Raw genomic sequence first — 16,510 nt, forward strand, 5'->3', positions numbered from 1 at the left:
TACCTATTTGTATTTGGAGTTTTTGCTGAAGACATGATTTTAAACACACAGGTGAAGTGTACACATGGGGTGACAATGATGAGGGTCAGCTCGGTGATGGGACCACCAATGCTATTCAGCGGCCCAGGCTGGTGGCGGCACTGCAAGGCAAGAAGATCAACCGTGTGGCTTGTGGCTCGGCACACACACTTGCCTGGTCCACTAGTAAACCTACCAATGCTGGAAAACTGCCTGCTCAGGTACTGTACCACCAAATATAGCTGAATCACACTGGACTACCAAAAAATCTCAAAGAACTTTGTGTTTAATGTCATGTTTAAGTAATTAGATGTTTGTCTGTAGGTTCCTATGGAGTACAACCATCTGCAGGAGATCGCCATCATAGGCCTGAGGAACCGATTACTGCTCCTGCACCACATCTCTGAGCTCTTCTGTCCCTGTATCCCAATGTTTGACCTAGAAGGTCGACTGGGTGAAACTGGACACGGCGTCTCCGTTGGCTTTGACACACTGCGTGGAATCCTTATTTCGCAGGGCAAGGTAGGAATATTTTTGTGGATAATACTTGCATGATTTTTTCCAAATTACAAGTCCTAATTATATTTATTAATATTTGTTTTCAATATCTCTAGGAAGCAGCATTCCGTAAAGTGGTTCAAGCCACTATGGTTAGAGACAGACAACATGGGCCAGTGGTGGAGCTAAACAGGATACAGGTACACTTGTTTAAACTGCACATGTAGTTTGAGATTTGCATTCAACTCTATCCTAATTAGTCCAAATGTAATATTTTGCATAAAATAATGTATTTATTTTTTGCGTGTTTGAAATGGCAAACAGATTTTTATTTCAGTATATTGAATAGTAACCCATTGTGTTGTTTCAACCTTATAAGAAAAAATACAATTGATTTGCTGAATCAGAAAGAGTCAGACAGTTATTCTTTGTTGCATTTTTTAACCATGTATTTTATGTTTCAAATTTGAAAAATTATGACCAAATATTTATTCACCAAAGTAAATTTTTGCTTGCATTTCCCATTTGGTTTGAGAGTTCATTAGAGTGGTAAACCGAATCCAAAATGAACAATTACTTTTAATGGGCAAAAATAGCTAGCGGGCCCTCCATAAAATTATCTCCCTTTCCCTAATCACCGTAATTATTGTTGCATTTCCTGCTCCTTCCTGTCAGCATGGACATGCGAGTACTACACCATATGATTATTATCATCTGTTTTATTTTTGTTAGAATTTTGAGGGAGTTAGCAGCACTAAATCTTAATATTTTAAGAGATTTGGTCATTAAACATCATATAAATGTGTGATTTGTTTTTGGATCTGCTCATCATGAGGTTCTTCATGAGATTTACCCCCAAATATGTTTATTCATGGACCAGTGGCCCTCTAATAGGGCCCCTAGAGCCTGGCACTGATCTGGCAAGTCTCACAGCCGGAAAGCATAACAATGGAGTTTATACATCAGAGAAGAAATACTGTATATGGAGAAGCCTGTAATAACTTATCCTCATTCTCTCAACCAGGTCAAGCGTTCCCGCAGTAAAGGAGGACTGGCAGGGCCGGATGGCACCAAGTCAGTATTTGGGCAGATGTGTGCTAAGATGAGCTCTTTCAGCCCTGACAGTCTGCTGCTGCCACACCGGGTCTGGAAGGTCAAGTTTGTGGGTGAGTTTATATTTAGAGAGAGATGAAAGATGGGAAAAGGCCCTTAGATCATATCTTTAACATGTTTCTTACCCTTTGTGTTTGTTTTTAGGTGAGTCAGTTGATGACTGTGGTGGTGGATACAGTGAATCCATCGCAGAAATGTGTGAGGAACTACAGAACGGTCTCACTCCTCTCCTCATCGTCACTCCTAACGGCCGAGACGAGTCAGGAGCGAACAGAGATTGCTTCCTGCTCAACCCAGCTGCCAAGTCCCCTCTACACATCAGCATGTTCCGCTTCCTAGGTACCGTCTGCTTGTGTTTCCCACACTGAAAATGCTTTCAAGGCTTGATGAAACAGTCTAAAGTACTTCCCTCCATTAGATCTGTTGATCTACCATGCTGTCTTTTATTTGTGTATAGGAGTACTCCTGGGCATAGCAATCCGTACAGGAAGTCCTCTAAGTCTCTACCTGGCTGAACCTGTGTGGAAACAGCTGGCAGGCATGAACCTGACCATTGCAGATCTCAGTGAGGTAGGACCGTGTGTGTGTGTGTGCATGAGTGTGAATCCAAGATTTTTATCGCTAACTAAAACTTTCACTAAACTAAACCCCAAATGTTAAAAAGAAAAATTTTCAATTTAAAAATAAAACCATGTTTGTTTGTTTTTTGTTTGTTTGCTGCTTTTTTGGTATTTTGTTTACAATGAACACTTCAGGGGGTATTTCAGAAAGCAGGTTATGCTAAATACCTGGGCAAAAATATACATTTGTTACAGTATATAGTTATATAATAATAAAAATGCATATGACACATCTTACTGCAAAAACAAACGTGGAACCAAAATGTTTTTTTTTTCCCCCAATAAGTCTTTCTTTAATTTTCTGTTTAGAATTATTTGTTTTTATTTGTTTTTATTTTGTTTATTTTATTTATTTTGTGGGGTTTTTTTTTAAATTTTATTATTTGATTTGATTTGATTTTGATAATTAGATCTATAGGGCTTTGATTTGACGACAAATTGTGACGTCAACACGATGTAGTTTTTAAACCCGAAAGATGAAAATAGCGCAGAAAGGCTTAAAATTAACCAGTTTTCTTCAAGAGTTAATATGATCGGATGCTAACAATGTCTTCTATGGCCACGTACACACTACAGCTAAATTCGGTTGTTAGTTCACCTTTTACTCCTTAATTCTGTATACACATAATTCACTAAAATACAGGAGTGACAACCACATTTACAGAAATTCTACGCAGTGTAGAACTGAGCAACTTGAAGAGCATTGTCCATTCTACGGAACTGAACTGAACAACTAGTTGTCAATGACGTATTTAAACGCTCATCAGAAATGTGTCTTCGTCTGTATGTGAGATGCAAGAAATTAACAGTGATAGAAGTCTTAACCTTAGCACATGTTGACACGGCCGGGGCTAGTTGCGCTCATGAGCCCTGTGGTAAAGTGTCAGTGTTGCCAGATCTTCACAGAAAAAAAACAACAACAAAGGACAAACACTAAAACACCCAAATGCTTTGTTTTATAAAAAAATCTGCAACAGACCACTTTACACTTTATAAAGTGCCTAGCTTTATGAGCTAAGGCCAAACAACATGCCTAAAAGCGTTTGTAAATATGAGGACGTGGCAACACTGAAAGACAGCGCACTCTAAGGCAGCCTCCCGATCAGAAACAAAACACAGCACGTCTATCAGCGGTAGTTCAGTTAAAATCAACGGAGAAAAAGTGTCTTTAGCCAAAAAATGGCAGATACCAAACTGCTCAATTCTTCTTCACTCCTGCAAGAAGCCAAAATGTTGCTATGGTTACAAATGCGCGAGTGCCTGTTGTTCCGTACACACATGGAACAATAATTTACGGGACTCACTCCCACATTTAAATGCAGTTATCACTCCTGAAACTTGCAGTGTGTACGTGGCCTATGATGTGCAACACAAACACCTCTGCTAAAATCTCAGAAAAAGTAGTCTGGGGTTTCATGACCATTTAAAAATTAAAGATTGATTGATCTAAAAGAAGACTGATCAGTCTTTTTTAATTTTCATTTTTAGTGACCGAATGAACTTCCAGCCACATTTTGCAACCGATAACCATGAGTAATAAGGTTTAGATTAATCAACCAAGAGTTATCCCTGCTTTCTGGAATACCCCCCAGCATTACATTGATTACATGACATGGTAAGTCTGTCTGTAGTTGGAGCTTATGGCAAGCCCTTTTGAATTTGTTTATGGAAAGGAAAGGAAAGAGAGTACATACCAGAGTACATGCATTCTGTACATTTGTCTTTAATTTGCCATAAACCTGCCACCTCTAATTCGTACTGTATGTACTGTAAGCAGCTTTCTCTAAATCTGTGGTATGTTTGTGCTCCAGTAAGACTGCATTTCCCAGCAGTTGTTCAGATATCATTTTTTCTTTTTTGATCTCTGAGATGTGCTGTTTGAGATGTACAGTAAAGTGTGTGGGTGAGTGTGCGCACATGCACGTGTGATGTGTAAAAATGAATGTGAGTGTATGCATCTCCTGCATTCATGCTGAGATCATGGGTTGCTGAGACGTCTGCAGTGATGGCGTTTCTCAGTGCAGGACCTCTCTTGCTCACAGAGCAGCTGTTGTTTGTTGCTTTTGCCTGGAGATATTAGAAAGGTTAAAGAGAAAGATTACCGAGCACAAGACAGTGAGACACTGACCGTGATGCACTCAAAAACACCCACACGTTCTTTTCATTCCTTTTTCTATAGCCATTTGCGCAGGTTTGGACGATCTTCAGTCATTTTTGTTGAATGAAACTAGGTCATGGAGACGGTCTCCTCCACAAAATATACTCCTGCTTGATCACTCAGATCATCCAATTGCAATTTGAAGATTTACTGGTGGTACCTGATTCTGGAAGTGGCAAACTTTTATTTAAATATGCTCAAGTCATTCAAAATACTAGTGATACTTACTTATATTTTGTGTTTTACTTATGTTTTGAATGAAGTCTTGTATGCTCACCAATGCTGTTTATTTTATCAACAAAAAAATCAGTAAAACCAGAAATATTGGGAAATGCTACTACAATTTAAAAATAACAATACTTTAAAATGTAATTTATTCCTGTGATGGCAAAGCTGAATTTTTAGCAGCCGTTACTTCAGTCTTCAGTGTCTCATGATAATTCAGAAATCATTCTAAAATGATGTGGTGCTCAAGAAACATTTCTTGTCTGCGCCAATGGTCTCGTGGGCAGCGTGCCGACATACAGCGCTGTTGCGCCTCGGGTGTCGCGAGTTTGAGTCCCAGCTCGCAGACCTTTCTCAATCCCGTCCCCCCTCTCTCTCTCCCACTTTGCTTCCTGTCAACTTTGATTTGTCCTATCAAAATTAAAGGCAAAAAATGCCAAAAACCAAAAAAAAAGAAATATTATAAAAATTATAAATTCTGAAAAAAGTTGTGCTGCTTAATATTTTGTGTAAATTTGAATTTTTTTGGTTATAAAGATGAAAAGAACTGCATTTATTTTAAATATAAATATTTTGAAACAACATAAATTTCTTTAATTGTTGCTGTTGATCACTTCAGTGGGTACTAGTTCATTTTTTCATTTCAAAAAAATTCTCACTCCAAACTTTTGAACAATGGTGCATATATAGTATATTTATTTAAAGTTTTACTTGCTTGCTTTTTTTAGGTGGACAAGGACTTTATTCCCGGTCTGATGTATATCAGAGATAATGAGTCGTCTGCAGAGGAGTTTGAAGCTATGCCTCTGCCCTTCACTGTGCCCAGTGCCTGTGGACAGGAAGTCCAGCTCAGCTCCAAACATTCCCACATCAGCCTAGAGAACCGCAGCGAATATGTGCGGCTAGCAATAAATTACAGGTGTGAATAATATGCTGAAAATATGTTACCAACCAATTTTCTGGAATAAAAAGTGTTGATGAATAAAATGGATATGTTGTGGTTTTGTTTCTCCAGGCTGCATGAGTTCGATGAGCAGGTGTCTGCAGTAAGGGAAGGTATGGCACGTGTGGTACCGGTGCCTCTGCTCTCTCTCTTTACTGGCTATGAGCTGGAGACCATGGTTAGTGCGTCTTCAACATACAAACATAGACTGAGCAAATGTCATCATGAATTCGTATTAGACTGCAGATCATTTGTTTGTGTTGTTTAGGTGTGTGGCAGTCCGGACATCCCCCTGCACCTGCTCAAATCAGTGGCCACTTATAAGGGGGTGGAACCAACTTCTCCTCTCATCCAGTGGTTCTGGGAGGTGATGGAGTCTTTCTCCAACACGGAACGCTCGCTCTTCCTCAGGTTTGTCTGGGGTCGCACACGCCTCCCCAGGACCATCGCAGACTTCCGTGGACGAGACTTTGTGGTGCAGGTAACTTGTAGCTCTGAAAAGTGTCACTTAAATGGACCGTTCCCCAAAAATGAATATCTGCTTATCCGCATATATGTAAGGGATAATCAACGGCTAGCTGTGCTTCGCGGAGGCTGCGCGTCGGGTGGTTCTTCACCTCCATGTCGTGCATTCAAATCGTTTAATGCACAGCTAGCCGTTTATTATCCCGTTTATGCCATGGTCATTTGCTAGCATTCACATATTAAAGATGTTAATAATATTTGCACTGCAATATTTGACCGGAACAATAAAAATGACGGTTATTTTCGTCTGTATTACTATTCAACTGTAACTGTATGTTACTATGGTTACCAGTGTTTATAGGAAGCGCATTAATATAGAATGTGATTAAACTGACCTGGAACTACCTGTGCGGTTCAACGAATTTAATCAACACCTGCCAGCCAATCAGAATCGAGTATTCAGACAGACCATGGCATAAACGTGTATATGTACACTACCATTCTCACCAAGGCTGCATTTATTTAACCAGAAATATAGTAAAAACTGTAAAGCCGTAATGTTGGGAATTTTTATATGAATTTAAAAAACTTCTAGTTTAAAATATAATTTGTGTGATGGTAAAGCTGAATTTTCAGTAGTCATTACTACAGTCTTCAGTGTCACATGATCCTTCAGAAATCATTCTAAAGGCCTTTCCACACTGAGCGTGATGCGAAAGAGTGAGACGAATCATCTGCGAATGTTGCTTTCACCCTTTCACGAAACGATTGCTCGCCTTCTGCTAATTCACGCTTGCACGCTAGGTGGCGCCGACCAACAATGCATTTTTTTCTTCACGTAGCATATGTATCTCGTGTGGTTTACATCGTCTGCTGCTCAATATACAGCATTAAATTAAGATAAATAACTTTTGTTTCTTCATCAGAAACACAAAATATCCATAATGCTTACAAGAATACATCTGAAATAATTAGAGGTACAATTAGCATCAAGCTACATTGAAAATGTATGTATTAACGTTTTTGCTCAAAACCCACTTTAAATCGTCACCGATTGTGATCTAAAATGGATTTTGATTCTATAATAGGCAGACATGCACACTTTGTATGTTTTATAATGGACTGATCGATACCTGCTTCTCATGTGTCATAAACATCCTTTATTGTAAAAAAAAAAAAAATACCATGAGCTGCATAAAAACATATGCAGAAAATATATCTTCATAATTAGATCTATAGGTCTTTTTACTTTCATATTTCATGTGTAGAAAAATATTTCTCTTTTTTTTATATACGGAAGGGCAAGAGATATGATTACATGATTGACAGGTCTAGAGTGCACGAGCTCTGACTCATAAACACTTGTGCTCGTGGAAGAAAATGGACGATGCTCTTCAGATCACATAATTATCACATAATTGGAGAATTAATAGAAATGTTATTCTGTATAAAGAACGTGTGAGAATAGTCTGCTCTTAAATACCAACAATAACAAGAACTCAGCATTCACACTCTCCTCTCTTGCGGAAAAAAGTCCTCTACTTCGGTGTTTTTATGCTCGTGTAGTCTTCTGAGCTTTTAGTGCCACTGTGTCGACCTTTTGGGTAACAGCAGTTGCTCTGGCCATGTGATGTAATGATCAAATCTTATTGGACGGCCCGTGTTTTCGCTTTGCGAAAAAAAACAACAAAAAAAACATTGAAAAAAAACAGTGAATGTTCGCAGTCTATGTGGAAGCATCCATAGGAATCTGTTTTATTCCAGCGAGTCATCGTGTCCGATATTCGTTTCGCTTTTTCGCGCTCAATGTGGAAAGGCCTTAATATGCTGATTGGTTGATCAAGAAACATTTCATGTTGTTATCAGAAATAAAATTAATTTTTTTTTTTGCAGAGACTGTAAAACATTATTTGAGTAAAAAGTTCAAAAGAACAGCATTTATTTTAAATGTAATTTTTTTGTTACAAAAGTTGATTTTATTTCATTTTTAAATTGCATAATTATACTTGTTTTGAGCAATTCTGCATTTATATCATAATTCTGACTTTTTCTCATAATTGTCTGAATTGTACAATATAAAATCAGAATTGCAATATATAAAATCTTGAGAAAAAAAGAGTTGTGAGATGTCACTGTTACTTTTTAATCAAAAAAATAAAATAAACTGAATTGCAAGATGTAAACTCAGAATTGCAGAGGAAAAATTCTAAGAAAGTCAATTTCGAATTTGTCAAAAACATTTTTTCTCAGATTTGTGAGTTTATATTTTTGCAATTTCATATTTATATCATACAATTTTGAGAAAGTCTGAATTGAGATTAAAAGGTGCAATTATCTTTTTTTATTATTCCATGGCAGAAACAAGCTTGTGTGTGTATATATGTATATATATGTGTATATGAATATTAGATAAATTATGTGTACAAATAATTATTAGTGCTCATTTTTAGAGTATTTGTCCTATTTGAACAGGTGCTGGACAAATACAATCCCCCCGATCACTTCCTCCCAGAGTCCTACACCTGCTTCTTCCTGCTCAAGCTGCCTCGCTACTCCTGTAAGTTAGTCTTGGAGGAGAAACTAAAATACGCCATTCACTTCTGCAAGTCCATTGACACGGATGACTACGCACGAATTGCTTTGACCGGTGAGCCAGCCGCAGATGACAGCAGCGACGACTCTGACAATGAGGATGCGGACTCCTTTGCTTCCGACTCCACGCAGGATTACCTGACAGGCCACTGAACTCTTAACCCCTGGTTAAACTCCATCACACATACACACACACACACACAGACAGACATGAGTGTAGGAAGCCTTGAAAATAAGCTGACAAAAAGAAGTTTAAATGAAAACTGAACCGAAGGTGTCTGTTTTAACCTCACTTATTAATATGTGCATAGACACAAATACAACTAAATGAAGAGAAAAAAAGTGTATATCATTGTGCAATTAGCTTTAAAGCACTATTAAGCTGGTGAAAAGCAAGATAGAGATTTTTTTTTTTTTTTTTTTTATCTTTGTTGTGAAGAGAACCAGGAAGACGGGAGAAACTACACAACTTTGTTAAACATTGTGTTCACGTTTTATTACAGAGGACAGACCGTTTAGCCTAGCACTGTGGTAGACGACTCCTGACAGACTCCTGATCGATTTTGTGTTAAATGGGTAGTATTATGAACTGTAGCTTTGCCTCTTTGTTTGAAAACAGCAGTGTTTCTTTAAGAACCTTTTTAACTTTGAACAGCACATTTTGTTTTCTCATTTGGTCAGTGGAAGCCTGGTCAGGGGTTGTTTTTAGGTCGTCGGTCACTGTATTCTCTCCTCCTACTATATGTGTCTGCACTGTTCTCCTAATGGAATGTATATAATTTGATTGTGCCATGTGTTTGAGAGGTCTCATTCCCATGTTATAAATAAATGTTAATTTCTGTTAATAAATTTAAACCAAATTTCTCTTGTAAGTTTTATTTTCTGGTTTTGAAACCTGTTTTCTTAAATTTCCTTTGAATTTATATAATTATAAATTTTTGTGTCTTTTATAGAGTATATATTACTTGTTTGAATTGGGGAAAAATTCAATAGATTTATAAAAAGGAAATACTAGCTGATAGTATATAGTTGCCAATATATCGGTCAAAATATTGATCGATATATCTTAAATGCATAGATAGATGGATAGATATTTTTATTTATTTTATTTTTTACTTATTTTCTAAATTACATAATGCTTTAATACTTTTTTTTTTTTTTGCCGACTGTATGTTTGGTGTTTTATTCCCAATGGCAAACTGTAAATATCACATTTTAAGCAAAAATATGCTTTGATTATGCCTGATATTTAATATGATCGCTGCTTATATACAAATCCATATTCACTATGGTAGAAAAGAGTGGTAACAGTTTATTCTAAAATTCTAATTTGTTGTTTGTATTTGAAAATGCAAGCTTCTGGTATCAATACTGGAAATAATAATAATGAAATCAAATGCATTCTAAAAGTGCATATATAAATATTATTATTATTATTTGAAATACCCAAATATGTAGTCAGTTTGCCATTGTTTCAGGTTAACATGGTTTAGGTTCATCTACTTTGTCTTTAGTCTCGTGTGGAATTTCCAGACCCTTTAAGACACATTCCTCTCGAACACTAACCTAAACGGTTTAATAAAATCCTCATAATGACCTGCACGACTCGCATTGGCTTATGTGGTAGAAAGTGAGCACTTCCACTCCCTTACAGCTCTCACGTGCAGCCAGAGGATAGTCAAGTGATGTTTATACGTGAACGGGCTGAGCCATCGAGCTCCACATATATTGCTTTTGGTTCACAGGCTTTGTTGTTAAAGGGCCACAGTAGTAACCCACCTCCTCTATCCTCTGTCTACTTCAAAGTGTGACGTAGGCCGTGGAGATAAAAGGGTATTAGGGGTACATGACGGAGAGGAAAGAGGAGGGGAAAGTGTTTTATGATGGCTTAATTTGGCTTAGAAAGCAGGAGCATTCTTCACCGTCTTAATGCTTTTTTTCTTTCTTTCATAAGCAGAAATCACAGAGCGCATTATGCTGGAATGGGTCAGGTGCTCTACTCATGTCGGGTTGGCTCCAGGCTGGCAGAAGAAAGGAACGAGAGCTGTAAAACTGTAGTACTATAAGAATTCAGCAGCAAGGTCTGACTTTACAGTACATTCATAAATGGTTCAAACAGCCTGAGAAAACAAAAACGCTTGTTTTAAGCAAGTCAGGCTTCATTAAACTTTATTTGTATTTGTAATGAAAAATTCAATCCGAATTCTGGAAATGTTGGGACGTTTTTTAAATTTGAATAAAATGAAAACAAAGAATTTCAAATCACATGGGCCAATATTTTATTCACAATAGAACATAGATAACATAACAAATGTTTAAACTGACAAATTTTACAATTTTATGCTCAAAGTGAGCTCATTTAAAATTTGATGCCTTCTACAGGTCTCAAAATAGTTGGGACAGGGGCATGTTTACCATGGTGTAGCGTCTCCTCTTCTTTTCAAAACAATTTGAAGATGTCTGGGTATCAAGGTTATGAGTTTCTGGAGTTTTGGTGTTGGAATTTGGTCCCATTCTTGCCTGATATAGGTTTCTAGCTGCTGAACAGTTTGTGGTCGTCTTGGACGTATTTTTTTGTTTAATGATGCACCAAATGTTCTCTATAGGTGAAAGATCTGGACTACGGGCAGGCCAATTCAGCACCCAGACTCCTCTACTATGAAGCCATGCTGTTGTAATAGCTGCAGTATGTGGTTTTGCATTGTCCTGCTGAAATACACAAGGCCTTCCCTGAAATAGACGTCGTCTGGAGAGGAGCATATGTTGCTCTAAACCCTTTATATACCTTTCAGCATTCATAGTGCCTTCCAAAACATGCAAGCTGCCCATACCGTATGCACTTATGCACCCCCATACCATCAGAGATGCTGGCTTTTGATCTGAACGCTGATAACACGCTGGAAGGTCTCCCTCCTCTTTAGCCTGGAGGATACGGTGTCCGTGATTTCCAACAAGAATGTCAAATTTGGACTTGACTGACCATAGAACACTTTAGAAACAGTCCATTTTAAATGAGCCTTGGCCCACAGGACACGACGGCGCTTCTGGGCCATGTTCTTATATGGCTTCCTTTTTGCATGATAAAGCTTTAGTTCTGCAGATGGCATGGCGGATTGTGTTTACCGACAGTGGTTTCTGGAAGTATTCCTGGGCCCATTTAGTAATGTCAATGACAGAATCATGCAGATGAGTGATGCAGTGTCATCTGAGGGCCCGAAGAGGTCTTCGGCCTTGTCCCTTATGCACAAAGATTTCTCCAGTTTCTCTGAATCTTTTGATGATGTTTTGCACTGTAGATGATGAGATTTGCAAAGCCTTTGCAATTTGATGTTGAGGAACGTTGTTTTTAAAGTATTCCACAATCTTTTTACGCACTCTTTCACAGATTGGAGAGCCTCTGCCCATCTTTACTTCTGAGAGACTGCCTCTCTAAGACATCCCTTTTATAGCTAATCATGTTACAGACCTGATGTCAATTAACTTATTTAGTTGCAAGATGTTCTCCCAGCTGAATATTTTTTTACATTTCTTGCTTTTTCAGCCCTTTGTTGCCCCTGTGCCAACTTTTTTGAGACCTGTAGCAGGCATCAAATTTGAAATGAGCTCATTTAGTGGATAAAAGTGTAACATTTCTCTGTTTAAACATTTATTATGTTCTATTGTGAATAAAATATTGGCTCATGTGATTTGAAAGTCTTTTAGTTTTCATTTTATTCAAATTTAAAAAACGTCCTAACATTTCTGGAATTCGGGTTGTAAATAAGTAGCCTATGCATGCATACCTATGCATACCTATGCATGCATATACAGTGAGGAAAATAAGTATTTGAACACCCTGTTATTTTGCAAGTTCTCCCACTTAGAAATCATGGAGGGGTCTGAAATTGTCATCGTAGGTGCATGTCCACTGTGAGAGACATAATCTAAAAAAAAAAATCCAGAAATCACAATGTATGATTTTTTTAACTATTTATTTGTATGATGCAGCTGCAAATAAGTATTTGAACACCTGAGAAAATCAATGTTAATATTTGGTACAGTAGCCTTTGTTTGCAATTACAGAGGTCAAACGTTTCCTGTAGTTTTTCACCAGGTTTGCACACACTGCAGGAGGGATTTTGGCCTCCTCCACACAGATCTTCTCTAGATCAGTCAGGTTTCTGGCTTTGAGCTCCCTCAAAGATTCTCTATTGGGTTTAGGTCTGGAGACTGGCTAGGCCACGCCAGAACCTTGATATGCTTCTTACAGAGCCACTCCTTGGTTATCCTGGCTGTGTGCTTGGTCATTGTCATGTTGGAAGACCCAGCCTCGACCCATCTTCAATGCTCTAACTGAGGGAAGGAGGTTGTTCCCCAAAATCTCGCAATACATGGCCCCGGTCATCCTCTCCTTAATACAGTGCAGTCGCCCTGTCCCATGTGCAGAAAAACACCCCAAAGCATGATGCTACCACCCCATGCTTCACAGTAGGGATGGTATTCTTGGGATGGTACTCATCATTCTTCTTCCTCCAAACACGTTTAGTGGAATTATGACCAAAAGTTCTATTTTGGTCTCATCTGACCACATGACTTTCTCCCATGACTCCTCTGGATCATCCAAATGGTCATTGGGAAACTTAAGTCGGGCCTGGACATGTGCTGGTTTAAGCAGGGGAACCTTCCGTGCCATGCATGATTTCAAACCATGACGTCTTAGTGTATTACCAACAGTAACCTTGGAAGCGGTGGTCCCAGCTCTTTTCAGGTCATTGACCAGCTCCTCCCGTGTAGTTCTGGGCTGATTTCTCACCTTTCTTAGGATCATTGAGACCCCACGAGGTGAGATCTTGCATGGAGCCCCAGTCCGAGGGAGATTGACAGTCATGTTTAGCTTCTTCCATTTTCTAATGATTGCTCCAACAGTGGACCTTTTTCACCAAGCTGCTTGGCAATTTCCCGTAGCCCTTTCCAGCCTTGTGGAGGTGTACAATTTTGTGTCTAGTGTCTTTGGACAGCTCTTTGGTCTTGGCCATGTTAGTAGTTGGATTCTTACTGATTGTATGGGGTGGACAGGTGTCTTTATGCAGCTAACGACCTCAAACAGGTGCATCTAATTTAGGATAATAAATGGAGTGGAGGTGGACATTTTAAATGCAGACTAACAGGTCTTTGAGGGTCAGAATTCTAGCTGATAGACAGGTGTTCAAATACTTATTTGCAGCTGTATCATACAAATAAATAGTTAAAAAATCATACATTGTGATTTCTGGATTTTTTTTTAGATTATGTCTCTCACAGTGGACATGCACCTACGATGACAATTTCAGACCCCTCCATGATTTCTAAGTGGGAGAACTTGCAAAATAGCAGGGTGTTCAAATACTTATTTTCCTCACTGTATATATGTATAAAAACACACACACACACACACACACATATATACACACACAAAATACAATACATATATGAGACAATATTTTTCAGTAGTGGACCCCACTGTATATTTGGTTATGAAATTCAGCTTTAATTAATCTTAAAAATTGAAGAGTTCCTGTACCCTTCTTGCTTTTCCTGTCGATTGAGGAAATGACATGTTATGTAAGAAGAGTTGAATTAATTCAGTTGGGTTGCATAAGCGGGCATCACTGTAGAAGGGCATGTGTGTGGTCAGTGTGGACTTTTTTGCGATTAGGAGATCTCAGACAGCCGGGATCCTTTGATGGCTGGATCCACTGGATGTTCTATAGGATCTCAATAGCCACATACTGGTTAATGCACACTTATCTTTACCTCTTTGTGTCTCCTTTCCTCGTTATTATCCGAAGACTCTGTTTGACCTTGCAAAGTCCAATTATGCACTTGAGTGGGTTTCATAGTCTCTCCCATTTTTACACCAGTATAAATGGGTTCCCACAGGATCACTCTGAGCTGATACTACATCACATCAAGGCTTTTTTTCTTTAAGTAATGTGCAGGAAGCGCTTAGGAAATATAAATTAATCCAAACAGCTGTCTGATTGAAGGAGTTGTCTATCTTAATAATTCTCAAATCAATTCCCTCTTATCAGTATTGTACCATCATCAGTGCATGTTAAAATGAGTAAGAAGTTCCCCATTTGCCTTAATGACAGCAGCACTTGAGTATGATCTCTACATGTTTGTGTAAAACTTTTATCCAGCATGATCCAGCTTGTGTATAAATTCTGTGGCTATTGTGTATTGGCTATAACCCTCCTGATACGAGTGAAGACCTCAGACTGTGTGCAGTGGGCCAAAATCCAGAATCTACTAGAAGTCACATGAAAGTCTCTCTCACTCTTTCCTCTTCCCCACAGCGATCAACAGCGCTTTTTCCAACCCATGTGATACACCACATCACCTCCATGATCACTCAGCGCTCTCCTGCTTTCCATCTGGCTGCTTAATGACACTTTCACATGCATTCTATTCTGAAATGTGATTCACAATGGAAAGAAAGACGGGTAAGTTTGGGTCCAATGCAGAACTGTGTGTTAAAAGTTGCCCACCCAGAATCAGCTTGGACAATTCATGTCTGTTCTGCTTTGTTAGTTCCTTTAAAACAAATAGGATGTTGTCACATGATCTCTGAAGTTGTATTTCGTGGGTTAATTTGACACCTGACCTCTGACCCCTGCCAATAATCTGCTTGCTATGTCTCCTCATTAGTGCTGACACCCGTTTTTTTTTTTTTTTTTTTCATGATGCTTGTGAAGACTTTAAATCATCTCAGATTGTAGAAAATGTGGAAATACCGTGTTAGTAATGCTGGTAAAAAAAAAAATAAAATAAAAAATATTGCTCATTAAATCTCATTTTGCATTTCAAGGGACTGATTCTTTTGTGTGTCAACTTTGCCTCAGATGTTTCTCTTAAATTGTGTTTGGCAAAATAACAGCAGGTGCAAACAAGTCAACTGATAAAATACAGTGAATTAATGGAGCTATAATATTAATGTTAAGAGCACTGCATAGATAATTTGTATATGGAATTATCCGATGACAAATATTTGCATTCATAATGAAATATCTGCAGTCTTCCAGAGCAAAGTTTGTGATTATTGATAAAGATTTTCAAATCAACTCTTCAAAGAAATCTCTTCTAGTATTTTAGAGAAGACATACAAAAGAGTCTCTTTAATTGCACCAATCGTTTTGTGTGTGTTTGTGTGTTTTATTTTTGCTTTGTTTTTTGTTTTGTTTTGTTTGACTGCTCTTTGTAAAAGCAGGTCTTGGTCAGTAAGACGGATGCAAAGTAGGGCAGTGAAATTCCTTTAGCTCTTGTAAATAGGAGAAGTTTTAAGCAATAACGTCATGCGTAGTAATTTGCTAGTGAGTAATACTTGAGTGTGTGTGCAAGAAACAATCATTTTTTCATTGTGTGTACTGTTTTGGTCTGAAAAGGGGGTGGGTGTCTTAAGGCATTTGGGGGAAGTTGGGCATGCCTTAAACACTACCAGTGTTAATGAGTGTCCACTTCCACAAGGTATCAGAGGGAAGAGGGAGGGCTGTGAATTCACTCTCTTCTGTCTGTGTGCAGAGTTTGCTGTGGATCACTCCCTCCATCTCCTAGAAGAAGTCTACAACTTCCATTTAAGACTGAGCATCTTCCTCCTCCTCCTGAGCTCATAAAAACCTGCAGCCTGCGTGCGGCACTCGTGAGCCAGCCAAACCAGTTCGGACCCACTGGATTTCTTTTTTGACTTTTTAATTTTTGTTTTAATGTTATAATATCATCATCATCATCATCATCGTTGTCATCATCATCTTGCCTACTTCACCATTTCATTCTCTGAATTAGCAGGTAAGGAGTTTAGTTAAAAAAAATAATAAAAATAAAAAAAGGCAGAAAATGGGATCTTCTTGGTTACTAAACTGC

General features: G+C 38.3%; 1 protein-coding gene across 1 annotated transcript in view; it reads left to right on the top strand.

Annotated features, from left to right (window-relative positions):
* herc2 (HECT and RLD domain containing E3 ubiquitin protein ligase 2) overlaps positions 1-9,496 on the top strand; it is a 58,387-nt gene extending 48,891 nt beyond the window's left edge. Inside the window, 10 exon segments of the mRNA XM_058778193.1 lie at positions 52-239; positions 343-540; positions 633-716; positions 1,541-1,682; positions 1,774-1,968; positions 2,087-2,199; positions 5,361-5,551; positions 5,648-5,753; positions 5,844-6,056; positions 8,513-9,496. Coding sequence (XP_058634176.1) covers positions 52-239; positions 343-540; positions 633-716; positions 1,541-1,682; positions 1,774-1,968; positions 2,087-2,199; positions 5,361-5,551; positions 5,648-5,753; positions 5,844-6,056; positions 8,513-8,785 — 1,703 coding nt within the window. The 3' untranslated portion in view covers positions 8,786-9,496.
* The last annotated feature ends 7,014 nt before the right edge of the window (positions 9,497-16,510 follow it).

The sequence above is a fragment of the Onychostoma macrolepis genome, chromosome 06 (assembly GCF_012432095.1).
Source record: "Onychostoma macrolepis isolate SWU-2019 chromosome 06, ASM1243209v1, whole genome shotgun sequence".
Taxonomy (NCBI): domain Eukaryota; kingdom Metazoa; phylum Chordata; class Actinopteri; order Cypriniformes; family Cyprinidae; genus Onychostoma; species Onychostoma macrolepis.